Source organism: Sturnus vulgaris, chromosome 11, assembly GCF_052056855.1.
Source record: "Sturnus vulgaris isolate bStuVul1 chromosome 11, bStuVul1.hap1, whole genome shotgun sequence".
NCBI lineage: Eukaryota > Metazoa > Chordata > Aves > Passeriformes > Sturnidae > Sturnus > Sturnus vulgaris.
The window spans coordinates 2,288,321-2,308,649 of record NC_142253.1 but is presented as its reverse complement, the minus strand read 5'-3'; the positions used below and the strand labels follow the sequence as shown (position 1 = coordinate 2,308,649).

The window sequence follows — 20,329 nt, the reverse complement described above, 5'->3', positions numbered from 1 at the left end:
CCACAATTCCACAACCCCACAATTCCACAATCCCACAACTCCACAATCCCACAACTCCACAACTCCACAATTCCACAATTCCACAACTCCACAATTCCACAATTCCACAACTCCACAACTCCACAACTCCACAATTCCAGAACTCCACAATCCCACAACTCCACAACTCCACAATTCCAGAACTCCACAATCCCACAACTCCACAACTCCACAATTCCAGAACTCCACAATCCCACAACTCCACAATTCCACAATTCCACAATTCCACAATTTCACAATTTCATAATTTCACAATTCCACAACCCCACAATTCCACAACTCCACAATTCCACAATTCCACAACTCCACAACTCCACAACTCCACAACTCCACAACTCCACAATTCCAGAACTCGACAATTCCACAATTCCACAGCTCCACAATTCCTCCATTCCATCCATTCCTGCTGCCAGTCCTGACCCACAGCACAAGGATGAGGGGCATGGGCACATTACAGAGTTGGCCAGAGCTTCCATGGGAAATATGCAAAGAGGCTTCACTGTCACCTGCAAAATAAATCAGCAGCACCTGAGCTCTGCGATTTTATTATCAATCAGCCTTGAAATATTTCCTCCTTAATAGTCCAATGTCTGGAGGTGGATTCTCTGCTGAATATAATAGCAGATCTTAACTTGCAGCTGAAAGCAAAGGACTCCAAAGGACAATTTTATGTGGAAGGACATGCTAAAGACATCTAATCTTAAATTATTGTTTTTCTTTCACAGGGGAAGAAACCCTTCATGGGCCTATTTTTATCCAAGAGCCATATGATATCACTTATTCCATGGGCTCAGCAAATCCAGAGATCCTCCTGAACTGCACAGCTAAAGGATATCCACTGCCATACTACAGGTGAAATACTGTCTCACTGGGACTCTTTGAATTGTGTTTTAGTCACTGCACCACCAGAAATAAACACCCCAAAATCTGTAGAGTGCTCAGAGAAAGAATATACAGAGTTTAGAGTAAATCTGAAAAATTAAGGAAAAATATTTTTGCTGCTTTGCTGTAAAGAAAATTAACATAGGAAAAGAAAATAATTGAAAATCATTCCCGAAGTATTTGAAAATATACAGAATAAATTCTGAATCCACAGAACAGCTGTGAAAAATGGGGAAATGGGAGCACTGAGCATCTGTACTTGATAGAATTTTCCATACATTAATAAATGCTTGGAAAGCAGAAGAGCAACATCCTTCCCCTTTTCTAATCCCAGCGTTTCATGTGCATATTTATGGTGTTTGTTTAGAGAAACAGCTCCAGTACCTTACAGGAGTCACTTAATAAAACCTTGGTACAGAAGGTTTTTGGTTTATTCAGTAACTGTGGGCTCATCATTTCCAATAGAAATTGTTGCCTCAAGGATCTGGAAACCCAAGTTGGATAAGAGGAAAAGCTGGGAATCTAGGAAAAAAAAAATACACTGTGCCTTCTTCAGGGACTAACAGGGAAAGTAATGGTTGAGGTGAAGGTAAATTATATATAAAAAATAAAGCATTCATGCAAGACATGAAATAAAATCATGTCCTATCAAATTCCTAGAGAATATTTATTGAAGAAATTTTAACTGCTCCCACCACAGCCTTCCCTGGAAAGTGCCAGCACTGGGTATCAGCTTGGCTTTTGGATTTCAGGGCTTGCTTTGTCCCCAGACATTGTGTGATGAAAGGAACCCTCAATTTCTTTAATTTCCTTTATGAAAGGAACCCTCAATTTCCTGTTCACAATGCAACTTCTCCCCCTCTGAGTAGAAACCCTCGTGCATTTCCCATTTGTTCTCCCTGTTCTCAACATGAACATCAGCTGGTTCAGGCCATGAATTTCATAAATTTCTTTCCATGTCATCCACCCTTCTGTTTCATATCTAAGCAGCTTCCTAGAAAATTCCTGGACTTTTGTGTCCCTCCATGGATTCCTCACACCCACAAAGAGCAGAGACAGCAGCTTCTACCATGCAGGAGAGCTCTCCCACCCCATATTCCACATCTGTATTTTACCTTTCATTTTTTCTACCCACCCATTAATCAAATTCCCTGTTTTGTTGGGGTTTTTTTTTCATCATTCCCTTTTTTTTTTCCATCATTCCCTTTTTTTTTTTTTTTTCCCAAAGCCTCAGTGGTTCCAGAGACATGAGATCAACATCTGGGGATGGATCCTGGAGCCCTGAGGTCAATTAAAAGTTATCAGACAATCACTGCTGTAATTACACCACGATTTGGAGGGAACAGGGAGTTTTCACTTTGATTTCACTACAGCTAATGCTGGCTTTGTCAGATAAGGATTGAGCCCATATATTTAAAGTTCCAATAATTTTAGATAAATCAAGCCCAATATGAAATTTTAATAATCTCTTTTTCTGAGTGATGGCAAAGAACAGCAAGGACTGCTGGAGGTTTCTCTTTGATACAGAAATACAGAGCCACTCCAACAGGAAGAAAGTTAGATATGAGTTAATGTGCTATTTAGCATTTTTTTACATCAAGAAATATGCTGATAAATGCCTTTTCTTGAAATAAAAAATGCTTAGCATTTCCTAAAAGTTTTATTTTACTAGGTACTCTTTTATTCATATGAACTTGTCGAATATAGTGATAATTTTTTTTGCAACTCCTCCTCAAAATATTTTGTCTGAGAAGCACAGTGCAAGAAATGTGTAGAACTGTAGGTGGAAGGGCTGAGTAATAAAAATGAGACACAGTTTTCCCTTTGGGAGTACCAGAGAACACAGATTACACTGGAAACAAAAATATGGATGGAAGCATCTGTGAAACCATTAAGAAATCCATATAAATGTTCTGATAAATATAATTTTATCTCTTATGTCTTTCTTATAAAGTCAAAATTGTCTATAACATCAGGTACATTATTCCAGGTGTTTCCTGGTGTGAAATTGGTGGTAAATAAACACAATTTCTTTTAAAATTAGAGTTATCATTTCTGGCACTTCAGGTTTTTTTGGTTATAGTCACTAGAGGGTTTATCACCAACTAACTCAATTAAATTTTTTTTTAATTATTTTTTTTTTTTACTTCCAGCCTATCCATGAACACCCTGCCTTGTTTCCAGCAGTATTTTGACATTTTTTGTTTCATTTCAGGTGCTCTCTTTTCCTCCACTTCCATTCAATACCCAGAGCAATCCCACAATCCTGCATTTTCATGCAAGTTGGAAATTGAGGGTGTTTTCCCCTCAATAATCTCCTCAGAGAGGAGCCAATGAAACCAATAAATAAATAAATCCAAGGGCACCATAAGCAGCATTGTTTAGAACAACAATTTAATATTTCAGCCCAACACAGAGTGCTGCACTAAAAGGAAATAAAAAGATTCAAATCCAACCCAAATCCAAGCAGCACGAGGATAACTGGAGCACACAAATGAAAGGGAACAGAGCACAAAGTCTACAAGGATTGCAAATGACATCGAATATGTTCATAATCATTGCATCAAGCTAGAAAACAATTCCCAGTAATCCCAAAAATCCACCCTTGACAGGGAAATTGCAGCCCTGCTCTCATGTCCTTGTTCCCTGGGATGTCCCTTGGATTCTGCCTCAAAAGTGGGGTGGCATTAAAGGCTCCTTCACCCTCTGCTGTCTTGTTCACTGGCCAGAGTTTTTAAACTTCCTTTTTTCTCCCTCACTGGAAATGCTCTACTCCAAGGGTGGTTTTGCAAATCCTTTCCCCAATTACAAGAAAGCCTCAGGTGGCTTGGCAGGACGTTTCCATTTGAATGCAAATAATCTAAGAAATATAGAGCACAATGAAGTCATAAAAATATTGATATTTTTATTGTAGCAGCAGGCTGAAAAGATAATTTATTAAACCATGTGAGCATATACCCACTCACAGTCCTTGGGCTCCTAGGGAACTGATCAATTCAGCATCAGAATACAGCAAATTTTTTAAAGTTTAGGTTCTGAAACAATTGGTGAAAGAAAAACAATCCAGGCTGTATTTCCCATAATTGAAGAAAAATATTTTCCAATGGTTGCATGAAAAAAAAAAAAAATCAAAAAAATACATAGATGATCTCTGCTTTAACGGGCTTATGTTAAAAACTCCCTAAAATAATTATCCAGATTTCTGTGTATTAATACACTGCAGAACACACAAAGTCATTAAATCATTGTCTACCACATGAATTCATTAATTTGCTTCCTCCAGTGATGTAAACATATTAATTAGGGAAAAAGCCCACACCAGGAGCTGAACCCCTGATCTATATGCAAAGTTTAATAATCATTGTACCATGGTGATTAGAATGATTATGGGGATACTGTGAAGAATTCATTTGCAGCAACTAAGCCAATGTCTTCACATTTGTTTGGAAAAACAATTATAGATCCTAATTGGGAGCCATGCAATGATGACAGCAGTTATTTCAGTGATTGATTCTGAAATTAAAGAGAACTGGCAAATTAAATACCAGAATATCTTAGGTTAGAAAATGGAAGGCTTTACACAACTTGGAGCATATGTAAATCCTGAAATATGACAAAATGCTAATGCTAATACCCGAAAATAACAGCAAAACCTAGACCAGCTAAAGCAAATATTACAAAGGAATTGAGGAGAGGTACAGAAACACCAAAAAATCAGCTGGAATTTGGAGGGAGAATTCCTGAGAGCTGAGTGTGGCACCCAAATTTTTCAGTGTGGATGCATCCATGAAAGGGGAGAAAGCAACCCAAAGAAATTATTTCGTATTTTTAGAATTTGCTCACAGAATTCCATTGATTTCATATTTTATCAGTCATTATCTTCCAAAACCACAAGAGCTCACTTGAAGGTCAGGGCACTCCCTGACCTTGTGGAGCTTTCCCTTGGAGCACAGAATTGCATTTCAGAGCCCAGGGTGGAAATCCTCCCTGACAAAAACAATTCCTGAGCTGTGTGAGTGTGAGGAGAGAGCTCTGGGAGGGGAATGACAAAATCCTGTGTGTCCAGGTCAGATTTCCAGGGATAAAGTCTGGGTTTGCTTCCATTTGTTACCTGGAGAAACTGCCCTGACTGCAGGAACTCTGCAAACAAGCAGAAATGGATAATTGCTATGCTGGGATCCTTCAGGTAATTAACAAGGAATTGTTAATTACAAGGAACCCAGAGTGAGCCAAGGGCAATTTTTGTATGAACCTTCCATCCATGGAGGGCTTGGAATCACACCCAGAAATGATCAAGGCTGAGGAGGTGGCTCTGATATAAAATCAGGAGAAGAACACACCTGGCTGTGCAGTTTTAGGATTGCCATCACCTAAAAAAGTGGCATTAACAAACCCCAACATTAACAAACCCCCAGTCATGGCTGAGTCCTTTATCCTTCCTTTGGCCCTCACGTGAGCAAGGAAAATTCAACCCTAGCGTGACTAATGGCAAAGCCACCAAAATTCCCTTCCTGAAAAACATAATATTTATTTTCTTTGAAAGAGAAATTGTATTTTGACATCTGTAAACAGCTGGGTAATGTTGCAGACACAATCCATTTTCTGCTTAGTGGACTAACAGGGACAAATGATGATTTAAACCAGCAGTGTTCTCATCATGAAATGATCAGTCTCAGACTTGCTGTAGAAAAACTTCCCTCTCAGCTTTTTGTTCTGCCCTCTGAAGTGCAATCCTTCCTGATCTACATCTCCAAAGCATTTTTTTTTTTTTTGTTGCCAAATTCATGATTAATCATTTGCAAGGACCGTAAAGCACATTCAGGTACCATTCATATTACAAAATATAATGTAGTTGTAGACAAGGTATAAACCCCCCTCCTGAGTGAATGGATAATTTTGTGTGAATAAGTTATAATTACTTTTTGTGGACATTTGGGTGAACACTGGTGACTCAAGTAAAGATTTTCCAAAGAATACCATTATTGCTATCATTAAGATTGATGTAAGAAGCAGTCGTGTGTGAAAAATGATCTAATTTTGTGATATTTAACTACATTTTTATCATTACAGGTATGCTACAGCACACTATTTAAAATAAATATGAATAGGCTCTGTAAATTATAAGCATAATTTGATTTTTTTCCCCTCAAAGGTGGAAGCAAAATGGCACAGATATTGATCTTACCATGAGTTATCACTACAGGTTGGTTGGAGGCAGCTTGGCAATCAATAACCCACATAAAAATCAGGATATTGGAACATACCAGTGTTTGGCCACAAATTCATTTGGAACAATTCTGAGCAGGAAGGCAAAGCTTCAATTTGCATGTAAGTTGGGAAGATCATATTTATTAGAGCATTATTTTCCTATTAATTCTGCACATGGACTGTAATTTATTGGGTAATTAAAGGATCATTGGGGATTCTGTCCAAAAGGTTTGACTTCCTTCAGCACTGCTTATTCCTAAAAAAAAAAAAAACAAAAACAAAAACAAAAATGTTCCTAGTAAATATTAATAACAAAACCAGACATCTGATGGCTGCTGTCCTTGGGAGCCAGAATAAAAATCAGGAATTTGAAAGGTCAAGGAAGATAAGCACAATTATCTTGACTTAATAAAGGTGTTTTCACTTTTTAGGACAGTGGTTTTGTTGTTATCCCACAGGTAGCTACAGCTGGGGGGGAAATTGCTGCAAAAAGTTGGGCTTTGAGTTTTCTGTAGCTAATGAGGTCCAATTGAGACACAAAAATATTGTTCCCCTAATTGGCACACTGATTTTTTTTTTTTTTTTTTAACATTACCAAAGAAACACTCCTTTTCCTCACACAATGTGTAAAAGTGTGAGCTACTCTCTGAAATATTTCATATTTCAGCTCCCTCAGGTCGAGCACGTTGTCTGTCTTGAGATGATTTAAAATTTATTTCATCTTTGCTCCCCGTTTCACTTCTTCACAACTTCACAACCTTTTTCACAAGGTTTGGACACGGTGACCGAGTTCTGTGACTGCCTTGGGGAGGGGGGGAGCAACAGTGACAACCAAAAAACTCCACACATTCCCTCCAGCCCCTTTTTTTTATTTTTTTTTTTATTTTTTTTTTCAGTCTAAAGCTCAGAGCAGTCTGTTGCTGGGGGAAAGCAATTGTTTTCAAAGCTCATTAATAAAACATGTGACTAAAGCCAACCTTGTGTCACTATTTCAGACACCAGCAAACGGATTAATTATTAATCTTGTTCCATTTCTCATAGCAAACCTCGTGTCACAGGGGTTACACAAAGGAGACATCAGAGGTCAGGCTGGTTCACAGAGTCTCTTTCAGCAGAGCTGATCAAAAGGTGTATCACTGGTACCTCATTTAATAATGTTTTACCCTGAATTTCTCAAAAAGCTTTGATTTCCAGGAGCTGGTCAAATGTAAAAAGAATAAAAATTTGATTCATTATTTTACCACTTTTTCTGCTGAAACATTTTTTTCAAGCCAGACTTCCTGTGTGGGATTTTTTTTTTTTTTTTTTGAGATTTGGAGGTGAAACATGTTTAGTGACAGAACAAATTCCATTTTAGAAAGGAGGAAGAATAGACAGCCACCTCAAAATTGTCCATGGAGCCTGAAATCCCCAAGGAACCAAGGCAGGCCAGGGAGGGAGCTGGGAAAAGTCCTAAGGAAAAGGAATATCTTTAAACAAAGGCACAAATGAGGTGAAAAAAAAAAATTAAAAAAAAAAGAAAAAGAAAAAGAAAAAAAAAGCTAGGGGGAAAGGAAAAACAGGAATATCTGTGAAAGAAAGAAGGTCCTGGCAATTATTCAGCATTTTATATCAAGCAGTTCCTTTATTTAAGCTTTCTACCCCCACCCAAACTCTTGCCAAAGATCCCAGAGCTGGGTCTGGTTTGCCCCCAGCTCTCAGCCTGCTCCAGTCCTCCACTCTACCAGCACCACAGAACGCTAAATTTATCCCATAATCAAGCACTACAGCACTTTTCCAGTAGTGGTGACAGATATTTACATCCTTCCCCATGGAGAAGAGAGAGAGGACAGACAAATCAAAGGCTGTTATTTACACTGACAAGCACAAATTTACAGGAAAATGCTTCAATTTAGTGGCATCACTGCAGAACTGGGAGTTTTAACTTGTCTTACAATAGGAAAAAAAAAAAAATAAAAATCCCACAGTACATGGAAAACGTCACAAGGACCTGATGAGAATAGTGGAACAAATTACCTTGAAACACTTATTTCACAGTCAACATTTCCTTGTTTCTTATTTTCATGTTGCCATCCAATTTAATTCTTTGTTTCAACCAATACTTCAGGCTATATCTTAACATCCAGGCAGGCAGGCACGTTGCTATTATGACACTTTCATTCAGCACCTCACAAAATGGGATTTTTTTCCTGGACTGGAATACCTGGCATGTTATTGCAATCTCCCTGATAAAGAATTGAATCAAACCTATTATCCAGGTACCAGGGTTTATGTGTATTTGTCTCTTTACTACAAGGTAACTAACTCTGAGTTGGAGTTTGAATTAATGGTACCTCCAGAAACCTATTCAACATGTCAACTTAATATGTGAAAAATACTTTTTTCCTCGGTTCAAGATAGAAAGTTCTCCGAGAAGCAAAATAAATGTGGGACGAGATTAGAAATATGTCTTCAGATTCAGCTGGAGTTTGGTGCTTATCCTCTATTAAAACCAGAGCTGTCAAAGGAAAGCTGCAGGAGGAATTTTGCACAGAAGGCAGTGGCATAGATTATTAAAGGTACAAGCTGGAAATGAGAGACAGCGTCAGGGAGAGGAGAATGTAAATGCATTAATGGCATGCAAGGATGGCAGGCCCTTGGCATCCTGCACAAGGGTTGTTTTGTCATAAATAAACTTGAAAGCTCCCTGTAAATCCTGCACTCCTCCTGCCCCGCTGCCAGCAGAGCATTTGGAGCAGCCCACGTGTGCTTTGCAGGAGCTGGAGCTGTTGAGGTGGAAGTTGTTGTAAAGTTTTGGTGTCAGGCCTTGGATTGTGCAGCCAGAGCCAAACACAGGAGCAGGGTTCTTGTCCAGGCTGGAGTCAGGGTGATGCCTCAAGTTTTAGCTTTGATATTTTGCAGATTCTGCACTGCATTAGGATATAACTCTGAACTCCAGATCAAGTGTTCCCAGTTCTCCTCCCAGCTCAGGCACACAGAACAATCCTTTTCCAGCCCCACAGCCAAGGACACGCTGCAGCTCCAGCCCCAAAAAGTGCAAACAGCAGAGAATGGAGGAGAGAATCTGGGAGGATGGGACTGCAGAACCTGGAGCTGGGATTGGACAATGAACCCAAGATGGAAATGGACCCAAACTGATAAAAGTGTGAAAACTCCTGACCCAGGGTCCAGCTTGGGTGTAGCCATGGCCAGGCTCTTGTGCTGCCCAAGGTGAATCCTTTGAAGGGATTTTAATAAATCCCTGCTTTATTCCTTTAACTCTCTCTATTCCAGGTCACCTCTCAAGGCATCAGTGGTTTGTCACCCACAGGGCTCTTCCCCTGCCAGGGCAGTGGTGACATCCAGCAAAAGGTCACCTGGAACACTTGAGCTCGGCCTAAGGGGAAGTCAAAGGCTTGGGAAGTTTGTCTTGGAATTAGCCCCAAGTCAGCTTGAAGGAAGAGATGAGGATGGGAGAGCTTTTCCTTCAGCTTTTACACAATTTAGACTCACAGAATCAGCAGAGGACACAGTTTTAGGCTGCTCCAGGGGAAGTTTAGGCAGGACATTGGGAAAAAGTTCTTCACAGCAGAGTGGTTGGGGACTGGAATGGGCTGCCAGGAGGTGGTGGAGTTCCTGGAGGAGTTAAAAAAAGCCTGGATGAGGCACTCAGTCCATGCTGTAGCTCATAAGGCGGTGTTAGGTCACAGGGTGGAATCACAAAATCAAAGAATTAACAGGGTTGGAAAAGACCCTTGAGATCATCAAGTCCAGCCTCTGCCCAATCTCTCCCTGCTCATAAAATCACAAAATGCCACATCTACTCATTTTTTAAACACTTCCAAGGATGGGGACTCCATCACTTCCACGAGCAGCCAGTTCCAAAGCTTGGCCACTCTTTCAGTGATGAATTTTTTCCTAAGGCATTTTTATTTAAGGCATTTCATGCCTTAAAGAAAAGACAAACAAAAAACCTGTTAGGGAAAACTGCTTCAGTATGGCTTCAACCAGAAGTTTCTCCTAAGGCACACAGGGGATTTGCTTTAATTATTTCCTCAGTTTTAAGCAAAAATAACTGTGTGCAAACAACTGGTCTTGAGGGAAATCCTCATAACAGGCTGCATGAAACAGCCTGTCCAGGCCTGTTACTTGTTCTTTTAGCTCTCAAATACATCTATAGCAGAGGCATTAAGGGATATGCAGGAGAAATAAGAAGTGAAATTAAACAAACCAGAATAAAAAAGGACTTCACAATGAAAAAGAATCAAACGTGAGCCTAATTCATAATTATTCAGGGCATAAACCCAGAAAATGCAGTATAAATTGAAAGCATCTTGTTTCTTAGGGATCTTAAATTAGATTCTCAGTCAAATTATTCTACCCTTGATGATAAAAGTCATGATGATTGCAGCTTTCTCAGACCTGAAACAATGACAACAATTTAATTTCATGCCTAGAATTGGTCACTTTGCCCTGACCCACACAGGAGGGCACACAGTGGAGCCATCAGACCCCCTATTTTAAAATTCCCCACAATGTTACAGAGCCGGGAAGGATTTCTCCTTGGAGTTTTTGGGTTCCAGCCACATCCTCCTGGTTTTCAAAGTGGTGCTCGAGGGCTTTGCTGGGTGCTCATTCTCAACAGCATTTCCCCAACACTGCCACCCTCCCTGCCTTGGGCCAGTGATGATGTGCTCACAGCAGCATGGCTGAGTGACAGTGCTGCAGCACTTGGGACCAAATCTGCAGCTCCCAAGAGCTTCCATGTGCTTTTTGTCAGAGACACAAGACGCAGGTTTGCTGAAATAACAAATTACAGGCAATAATTCCTGCTGGACTGAGGTCTTGCCATGCTGAAACACAGAAATAAGAGTCCATCATTGGCATTTAACCATTTCAGGGAGGAATATACTAAACCAAATGCAACCCACTTCATGTTTGCTGGATGGTGACAGGCTGTGCTTTAGCAGAGCCCTGTTGGAGGGGCTGGCTGGGAGATGCTCAGCCAGCATGAAAGCCCACTTTTCATCTGATTACTTCATCGTGTTATTTACTTTCGAGTGCACACAAATTACAGAAACATCACAAAGCAATCCAGCAACCTCAGGATGTCATAACCCTTTTCACTGGCAGTGTATGCTTTCAAACAGAAAATGGAAAAATCAATAGGCTTGGATCAGATAGGCTGAATTTGCAAAGTCTGGACATGCATGAATTTAAGGCTAAATGGCACCTACACTTCTGGCTGGGTTGTGTTGTGGTGCTGTGTGTGTCCAGAAATCCCTCTGTAACAATTGTATTTGATTAAAAGGTGTGCTAGCTGTTGTAACTACCACCTGGAGTAAAGCTCTCTGGGTCTTTAAGCTGATTGTTAATTCATCACAGCACATGAGGGCTGGAATACTGATCAGGCTCCCTGGCAGCTGGACTGCAGGAAGGAACTCTGGCAGTGCCTTTCTTCCTCAAAAGGAGCCATAAACTGCTCAGTCCAGTGCTCAACAGGCACTCAGGGGTGAGCAGCTGATAACTGAGGAGCAGGAAGGAGGAAGAGCTCAGCCTGCCCGTGCCAGGGAAAGGTCATCATCAAAAACACATCTCTAAAAGTTTCAGTTGGTTTTCTAAATTCTCTTTTCCTCTTTAGAGACATAGCAGGTAAAGCCATAGACTTGACAATATCCACATAGAATAATGAAGTGGTTTGGTTGGAAGGGACATTAAAGATCACCCAGTTCCACTCTCTGCCACCTTCCACTGTGCCAGGCTGCTCCAAGCCCCGATGTCCAACCTGGTCTTGGGCACTGCCAGGGATCCAGGGGCAGCCACAGCTGCTCTGGGCACCCTGTGCCAGGTCCTGCCCACCCTCACAGCCAGGAATTCCTGCCCAAAATCCCACCTAACCCTGTTCTCTGTCAGTTTGAAGCCATTCCCCCTTGTCTTGTCCCTCCAGGACCTTTCCAAAGTCTCTCTCCATCTTTCCTGTAGCTTCTTCAGGTCCTGGAAGGCCACAGTGAAGTCATCCCAAAGCTTCTCCTCTCCAGGCTGAACAATCCCACTTCTCTCAGTCTCTATCCTCATCCTAGCTCCACTCTCTACCCTGCACATGCTGAGTAATGCACTGACCCCACCTCTCTGTTTTAAAAGGGTGGCCTTCTGTTTAATCCTAGAAAGGTTTGGCAGCTCATCTCATTCCAACCCCACTTCCACAGGCAGGGACACCTTCCTCTGATGCAGAAACACATCTCACAGCAGATATGGGGAGAATCAGCCATAAAATTCTCCTCTGCATGCTCTGCACAGCCCTGCTGGTGCCCCTGGTAACACCTCCCAGGCAGGCAGCAGGTGAGGAACAAACACAGCCTGCAGTGGGAGCACTTGCTGTGGCTCAGTCCTGTCTGGAGGATGGAATCGCTGCTGTCATCTCTTCCATATGTCACAGCTCAAAATTGCCTTTTGGACTTCTAAGCACGGGTAGAATCCAATGTCACTGCAGCAGCAGCAGCAGCCGCCCTCCCTGGTGGGGGGAGCTGAGGTCCAGGTGCTCAGTGGAACGAGTTACAGGAAATAAACCCTGTATTTTGTCAAAATGCTGCTTGGAGTGAGAAGAAAGAGAACTTTCATTTATCACTTCTGATTGTTATGGACACTCTGTGCCAATGCTCCAGCTCTCTCTGCAGCAGTTTCCTGGCAGGAGACCACACCAAGGTCTCTGCTTAATGGATGCTCTCCATGGAGCAGACCCAGCAGCCTCGGGCATGTTTTATTTTTTGCCCCTTTACTTCACAGAGTTTCCTCAGAAAAATCAGGAAAAACCTGGTGAGAACCATTGTTGTAAGGAATATGACATTTCCAGGAATAACAGCCCCGACTCTCCCAGCTGTTTTCACAGAAGTGCTCCAGCCCTCTGATCAACTTGGTGACGTCCTCTGGGCTGGTCCCAACAGGGAGGGGTCTCTAAGGAGTCACTATCCTGCTGTATCCACCCCAAACTGGGGCACTGGCCATCCTTCAAGGCCACTTTGAGCAGAACACACGCAGAGAACCTTTTAAAGTGATGCAATTTAATCACTCCAAGACCAAAACTGCTGCAAGACCTCACCACGCTCAGCTCATCTTCCTGTATTCCCACTGAGCTTCCCAGTGTTTATTTCTTTGCAGAATTCTGTGCACACAGAGCCTCTCACAGGCTCCAGGAAAAGCAGGAACCACCACTCAGCAGTGCTGAAGCAGGAAGCCTGGAAGGGTTTCACCTGCCTGCTGACAGGACAAGGCAGGGTGAGAACACAACTTCTATTTTAAAGCTCTGATATCACAAGAATAGGATTATGCAAATCTCCTGACATTGCTGAAGACACAAAGAACAGCCTGGAATGTCAAAACCAGAAGATATGGGTGTATCTCCATAAGGAAGGGGGTTTGCTTTCTCCATCATTCTCTGTTTCAGCCTCTGCATTCTCAGAGCCTGTGTGATGTCCATTGGCACCAAGTGCTGTCACAGCCTCCTCTCTCCTGTAAAACACATCCTGAAGCTGATGGGAGCAACATTCCCTGTTTATTTTATGCTGTAACAGACCAGGCACATCAGAAATTCCACTTTTTCTGCCCCTCCAATGGTTTAAGCATCTCTCTCAGAGTGCTCAACCACTGTGTTCAAGGCTCTGCTCTGTCAGCACTTGGTTAAAGCTGCTTTATTCCAGGTAGTTCCTTAGACTTTTATTATAAAAGGAGATTTTTTTATCTGTGAAACAGAGATCTACATTGCAGAGAGGTTGTAAGGAGCATTACAGGCAGTGAATCAGGCAGATAAAGTAGTAATAGGGAACATAGAAGTATTTGAAGATTATCTTTTAGTTCTCTATTACTTACTCTTCTTTAGGTCCTTTAAAAGTGTTTATCCTAAATCAACCCATTGCCAGTTGTATTGGAAAAGCAATATATGTGATTGAGATATGGTGAGGAACAAAGCACCCACAGGTCCTGGAGCTGATAGATTCTGATTGATAAAATTTAATACTTGGGGAGGATAAAACCAGTCTATATTTGCAGTCTGGGTGATTTGCTATTTTGTCTCCTCTCCTTTCATTACAGACAAGATGATGTAGATTCCAATAAATTATTGAGTGAAACATCCATGATGTTCACATGAGATTCTTCATTTTTTGGCGTGACAAAAGAAGTTATGGTGGAAGGGAAGTTTTCAAGGGAAAAAAAAACCAAAACACTTATTTGGAATGTATGATTGGCTTTTTTTCTAATACAAATAACTAAATTAATTGATGAGTTATTTTTGCAGTGAGGGTTGATCCTGTGTAATGTTTTAAGGTAGCAGATAAACCTGTCTGTTCTGTAGCTGATACTGGAGAAGGAGGAATAACATGTAACATTTGGACTTTTCATGGAGTGAAGGAATGAGGTCACAGGCGTTGCTTTTCTCAACAGGAAAAGCACATCTGGCACAGAGAATGCACTGAGCTGTAAATATCCATTTCTAAAAGCTACAGCAAGAACAAATAATGAAACCTACACCTGAAATCCCACTGACAAGATTCACATCCCAAAATCCCCTACCTCAATTCCTCAGGTAAATCTCGAAATTCCCATTGGATGCAATTCTTTGAGGGCTTTGCAGCTGGAATGAGGGAGGTAAAGAGGGGGCTGGGGGGAACTCAGGGTAATTCTACAAGAAGTAATTCTGTGCTGGATCAAGATCTCTAAAGGGCTGGGCAGGAATTTGGGAAGGGCTGAAATAGGCAGCAGTGTGTGAGAACTCTTTCTCCCTTGCTATTTTCCTCTCTCCCTTGCCATTTTTTATTGCATGTATTACGAGCCTTGATGATTATTTTGTTGGTAGAAACATTATGAGAAGAATTAGTGGTTCTGCATCCATCAGAACCCAGGACAGGGATGCACGAGGTCCTTCCTGCAGGACCAGGGCACAGCTACCTGTCCCCAAGAACCAGGTCAAGGGCTGAGGGAGGGGAGAAATTCCTGAACCACCTCCATGTAGTTAAAAGTTGCTGTGGAGCAGTGGGAAAACGGAAGGAGAAGAGGGTTTGGATAAGAATTAACCCCCCTGCCAGAAGGACATTGGCCCCAGCAGCCAGGGCCATCTCCCATGGAAATCCAGGGTAGTTGTGGCAGGGATAAATCCGACCCTTGGGGTTCAGCCCAGCAAGAGAAATCTGAATTTAAGAGCTCTCCAATCTGGAGAAAACTCCTGCAGACGGCAAAGTGACTGTGGTGATGACAGGTGACAAATGAACTGTGCCGCGACAAGTGAGAAAACTGTTGGGGAATATAAAATATTAAACAAATATTCCCTGTGTGCCCCTCCCTGGGAGAGGGGCAGCTCCTCAGCTGTGCCCCTGGCCTGCAGATGGGCTCTGGAGCAGGAGCCCCAAGGCTGTGTCAACACTTACTGCTCAGAGCAAGTCCTGTGCTCAGCTCCGAAGAGAAATTTAATATTTTATGCTGCAAACTCTGTAAAACCAGGGGAAAAAAATAACAAAGGCCAGATGTAGACCAGCTCTACAGTTTCCCTGCATATGTTTCTGTGCTCTGGGTTTGTTGGTGCATGAACAAAAATCAAGCCAGCTCAGGGCTTTTCTCCCCCCTCACCTAACCCTCCCTCTTTAATTTAATTGTGACCTTCCACTTTTTTCCTCTAGAGAAGCTTGATATTACTTTGTAAAGGGCATTTTCACTCTTTAATTGAATAAGACAATCAGGCTGTGGCAGAAATTATTGCTCCCCACCTTGAAAATTAGTGCCTGGATTGGCCATTCAGATCATTTAAACTGAATTGAGGACCCGGGGTCTGTGCTCATCCTGAAGTGTAAATTACAGGTCCTTTCCCTTGGAAGCTCCAAAGTAATTTAATTAAATAAGGAAGCACTGATGAAGGTCTTTGGATGATTACACAGCTTTGGAGAAGGACAGGACCCAGTGATTGTGGTTTTCCCTCTCTTTTTGACAAGCAATTCCATCAGGGAGTTTTGGGGGACAGGGCAGCTTTCCTTTTACCCATTCTAGGATGCAGAGCTCCCCTAAGGTGGAAATGAGAACCAAAGTGGGAATTCCAGTGGATTTTTAACCTGTCCTGGTGAAAGGAGACACTCAGGCATTGCCCAGGCTGCTCATGACTGACTCAGCTCCAAATTTTCCAGACTTGAGGTGTTAAAGGCTCACGAGTGCTTCAAATGGAGCAGGAGAACTCAGCAGGTGTTGAGGAGAAAATCCAAGTATTTAAAAGGCAGGAAATGGGAAATACTAAGCAGCTTTCAGACACCTTAATTAGAGATAACACCGCTCTTAATCTCAGAATTGAATTCATAGAAAATCAATTAGAACATTAAAAAAATTGAGATGAGATGCTAACGGGAAAAGATTAATGTATTGACAGTATTATCAAGACAAAGGAACTGTCAGAGGGTTTGTTCAGCAAGTTTAGTGCAGTTTGGAAAGCTGAAAAAGAGAGTTTACTTTGCAGTGGAAGTTGTAGGGAAGGAGATTAGCCATTCCTGTGGGAGACATTTGGAGAAAGAAGGATATTTCCATACCACACCCTGCAGTATCCAGGCTGCAGGAGATTGGAGGAGATCTCCTGCCAGGCAATTCAGTCCAAAAATACTGAGGAGAAGCAAAAAACAGGGATTGATGTCCAGGAGGGGTCTGGGGTGGTGTGGATAGGCACAGTGTGTAGCTAAAAGGGCTTTAACCCCACATTTTTTGGGAGTTCCTTTATGTGAGAGAATCAAAAACAAACCCAAAATCTGGATGTATGGGGCCTTCCAGAATTTGAGAGAATTTAAAAGATTCAATAGGCTTCATTTGTATTACCTGTGGTTATAACAGACCTAAATTCTCTGATTCAGGCACCAAATTCAGACCTAAGTGGGGTCCCTAATTCATTAGAGCCAGAGCAAAGGAAGGGAACTAATTATCAGCTGATAACACAGGTAATACTGGAAATACTCACAGCAGATCATAGGCAGGAGATGCCTTGCAAAAGTGCTGAGCTTGTCCTTTGCACCCCAATTTCCCTGTGAGGAAATTCCTGTTGTGCTGCATCACTGCAGGACCACCCCTGCTATTGCAATCTATCACAGGCAGTAAGAGACACAGGGAAAAAAAGGCAACAGAAGTGATCTATCACAATTTGACACAGGCACATGGAAATGTGAGGAATTGTATTGATTTGTCCTCGGGAGCGTGGCTAATTTGTAAGGAGCTCTTACTCCTCGTGCCTTAACATTCATTGCACATTTCAATACCGAGTAATTGCAATCATTATATTTGGGATTATGTAATGACAAAACATTTATGAGGGGGGAAAAAAAAAATCAAAAGTTCAAGAAAGCATGAAATCACATTAATTCAGATGAGCTGTGGTAATTATGCAAGGTGATAAATTGGAGTTTCTCTAATTGTCTGTAACAATTTCATATATTAAAACACCCAAGTTTCCTTGGTTTCCTTGGAGAAGTTTTATTCTCCTTCTTCAGATGGGCTGGTTTGGAATGGAGGAGTTTGGATGGAGTGGCCCTGAGGAGGTTCAGGAATTTCAAACACATGATTGGGAGGTTGAAATGAATGAGTTGCAGCTTGTGATTCGGGTTTTGTTCCTATCCAACATTTTTAAGAAGCAGTTCCCTAACCCCAGGAAAACTGACCTTTCACTTTGTTGTGTAGTTAAATCTGCTACTCTGCCACCTCTAAAGCAGTTTTGTATTGAAAAAAACCAAAGCAAACAAACAAACAAAAAACCCAGATGTGTGGGTAATAAGTGGTAGGGAAATTAGAATAAATATATTAATGAGCAGTAAGAAACTGGATGTTGCCCTGATCTAGTGGAAGGTGTCCCTTCCCATGGCAAGGGTGGGAACAGGATGAGCTTTAAGGCCTCTTCCAACCCAAAGCACTCTGGGATTTATGATTATGTCTATTATTATGAGCTTTAAAACATAAAGGAAAAAAAAAAATAATGTGTGGCTGAACCTATTAATTAACCTATTAATTAACACAAGTGCTTCAGCAGGAAAGATTTCTGTCACTTCCATTTTGTTTCTGCCTCCAGAGGCTATTTTTTTTCTCAGGCAAACACCTCACCCAGCCTGGGTTTGCTTCTCTCACTGGCAGGTTTGTGCTCAGCAAAGTGATACCAATGGTCACCTTCATCCAGCATTGATATTCTTCTCAACCTTTGGTTTTGTTCTGTTGAAAATCTGCCCAGAAGAGTTTCAGGCCATAAATCAGGATAAAGGCAGGTTGGATGAGGCTTGGAGCACCCTGGGATAGTGGAAGGTGTCCCTGCCCATGGCAGGGCTGGAATGGGATGGGCTTTAAGATCCTTCCAACCCAAACCTTCTGTAATTCCATGATAACATCCTTGACCCCAGTGGGTAAAGTTGGGCCACACCAGGTGAAAAATACTCTGACCCTTTCCTTCTCCCCATCCCTCCCTTCATTGCCAGTGAGGAGCTGACAGCCTCCTCCACCTCACGAATTCCTGCTCCCATGGTGTGACAGTGCTGGGTGGTTTTTTGTCTGGAGTCTCTGCTGCCTTCACTCAGAGCCAGGATTAACAAACACACGATGGAAATGGGTTTCTCGTGTTTGGGCTTGGTTGTTTATTAAATCTTAGCAAAAGTACAGAAAGTTCAGTAGCAGTTCTAGGCACCAGCTAGAAGTGAAGAAAATGGAGACAAATCCAGCTGCTAAGGTCTCTTAAAGCTAAACAGTCCAATGTAGAATTAACACCTCTATTATTTATACTTTTAACCCAAAAACTAACTTCCCATGACCCTCAGTGTGACACTGATTATCCAACCAGAAACTACTGCCTGAAACCATGAAGAAGGGAGATGAACACCAAAAGAGACACCACCCAAAATCCTCCACCTTGTCCCATACCTCTCACTGTATTATGAAACCCTCAAATTTAAAACCCTTCACCATGTGAAATCACACACTTCTATTTGATTTCACTGTGATTTTAACTCCATCACTCAAATTTGGAGCCTTCTCCAAGGGCTCAGGTCCAAAGCAGAGTTCTCTGGGGGGTCAGTGCCAGACAGCACAGAAAGCTCAAAAAACCCCCAGGTTTGTGGGATCCAACAGCATGGCAGAAAGCCGTGCCATTCCCTAACTCCACCCCACACAATGCCATGTTTGGGGTGCTGTGAGCTCAGCCCCTCCTCGCTCAGCTCTGCCACATTCCCAGCTGGAGACGGGGCTGTGGCACAGGCAGCTGAGTCCATGCCTTCCCTCTCTTCCCTGGGAAGGATCACTTGTGCATCTGAGCATCTTGCCTGGCCTCTGTGACCTCATTATCACATCCAACTGATTAATCGTGCTCTACCAAGAGCAGTCTGTCAACATGCACAGATCCGGGGAAAAAAAAAAAAAAGAAAGTGATTTTTTTGTTAGAACTCGCAGCTGAGAGAGCAATGGAGTGTGAGGGAACTCGTTGTTCTTCAAGTGAGATAAATACAGACAAAGAATGAAAGGAATTATGTAGGAACTAGGTGATAATTTATTTATAGATCTCTGCAGAAACACTGAAGTTAGCAAATATACCATCTGTTAAATAGTCATCTTATTCCTAAGTGCATATTAGCAGTCTAAATGTGTGCCAAACACCTGATCTTAGCCTTCTTAGTTGATACTCTTTTTGACAAGCAACATTCTGCTTTATTAGGTTATGTCATGTTACGTTATAGAGCTGTGCTAGGGAACAGGAGCTGCAAGAACACAGTGCTTGTGCTCTCTCGGTGTAAATGAACACCCAGGGCAAGCACAAGGGGTTTTGACAGCAGCCAGAATTTCAGAATAATAAGAACAAAGTAGAATATCTGTATTTGTATCCTCAGGTAACTTTTTTCTTTATTTATATATATATATATATATATATATGTACACTTAACGCATTTCAAATTGTGATAAATCATTGAAAATACAACCCCATAGGTTGGGAAATAGGTGGAGAAATCTTGGTGGCAAAGACAAACATTGTTTCTGAGGGTCCACTTCTTCCCTCTGTCATTTACCTGGATTGCAAAGCAGAAGTAAATTATTTTATAGCTCATTATTGAACCTATTTGAATGAAGTGTCACAATATTCCATGGGAGATGCTGCCTGCCTGGAGGAAGGGTCCAATAAAGATGAAAACAGAAGCAACACCAACTCTATTAATGAATTCTCTTTATCTATTTTGCCTTGGTT

General features: G+C 41.8%; 1 protein-coding gene across 2 annotated transcripts in view; it reads left to right on the top strand.

Annotated features, from left to right (window-relative positions):
• Positions 1 to 20,329, top strand: part of LOC106851633 (contactin-6) — a 126,527-nt gene that overhangs the window by 45,396 nt on the left and 60,802 nt on the right. The window contains exons 3-4 of one of the 2 annotated variants that reach the window (XM_088171243.1): positions 765 to 891; positions 6,125 to 6,249. In XM_088171243.1, the coding sequence (XP_088027369.1) occupies positions 765 to 891; positions 6,125 to 6,249 (252 nt within the window). Of the gene's footprint in view, positions 1 to 764; positions 892 to 6,073; positions 6,250 to 20,329 lie in introns of both variants that reach the window. The other variant, XM_014873758.2, reaches the window with a different exon arrangement.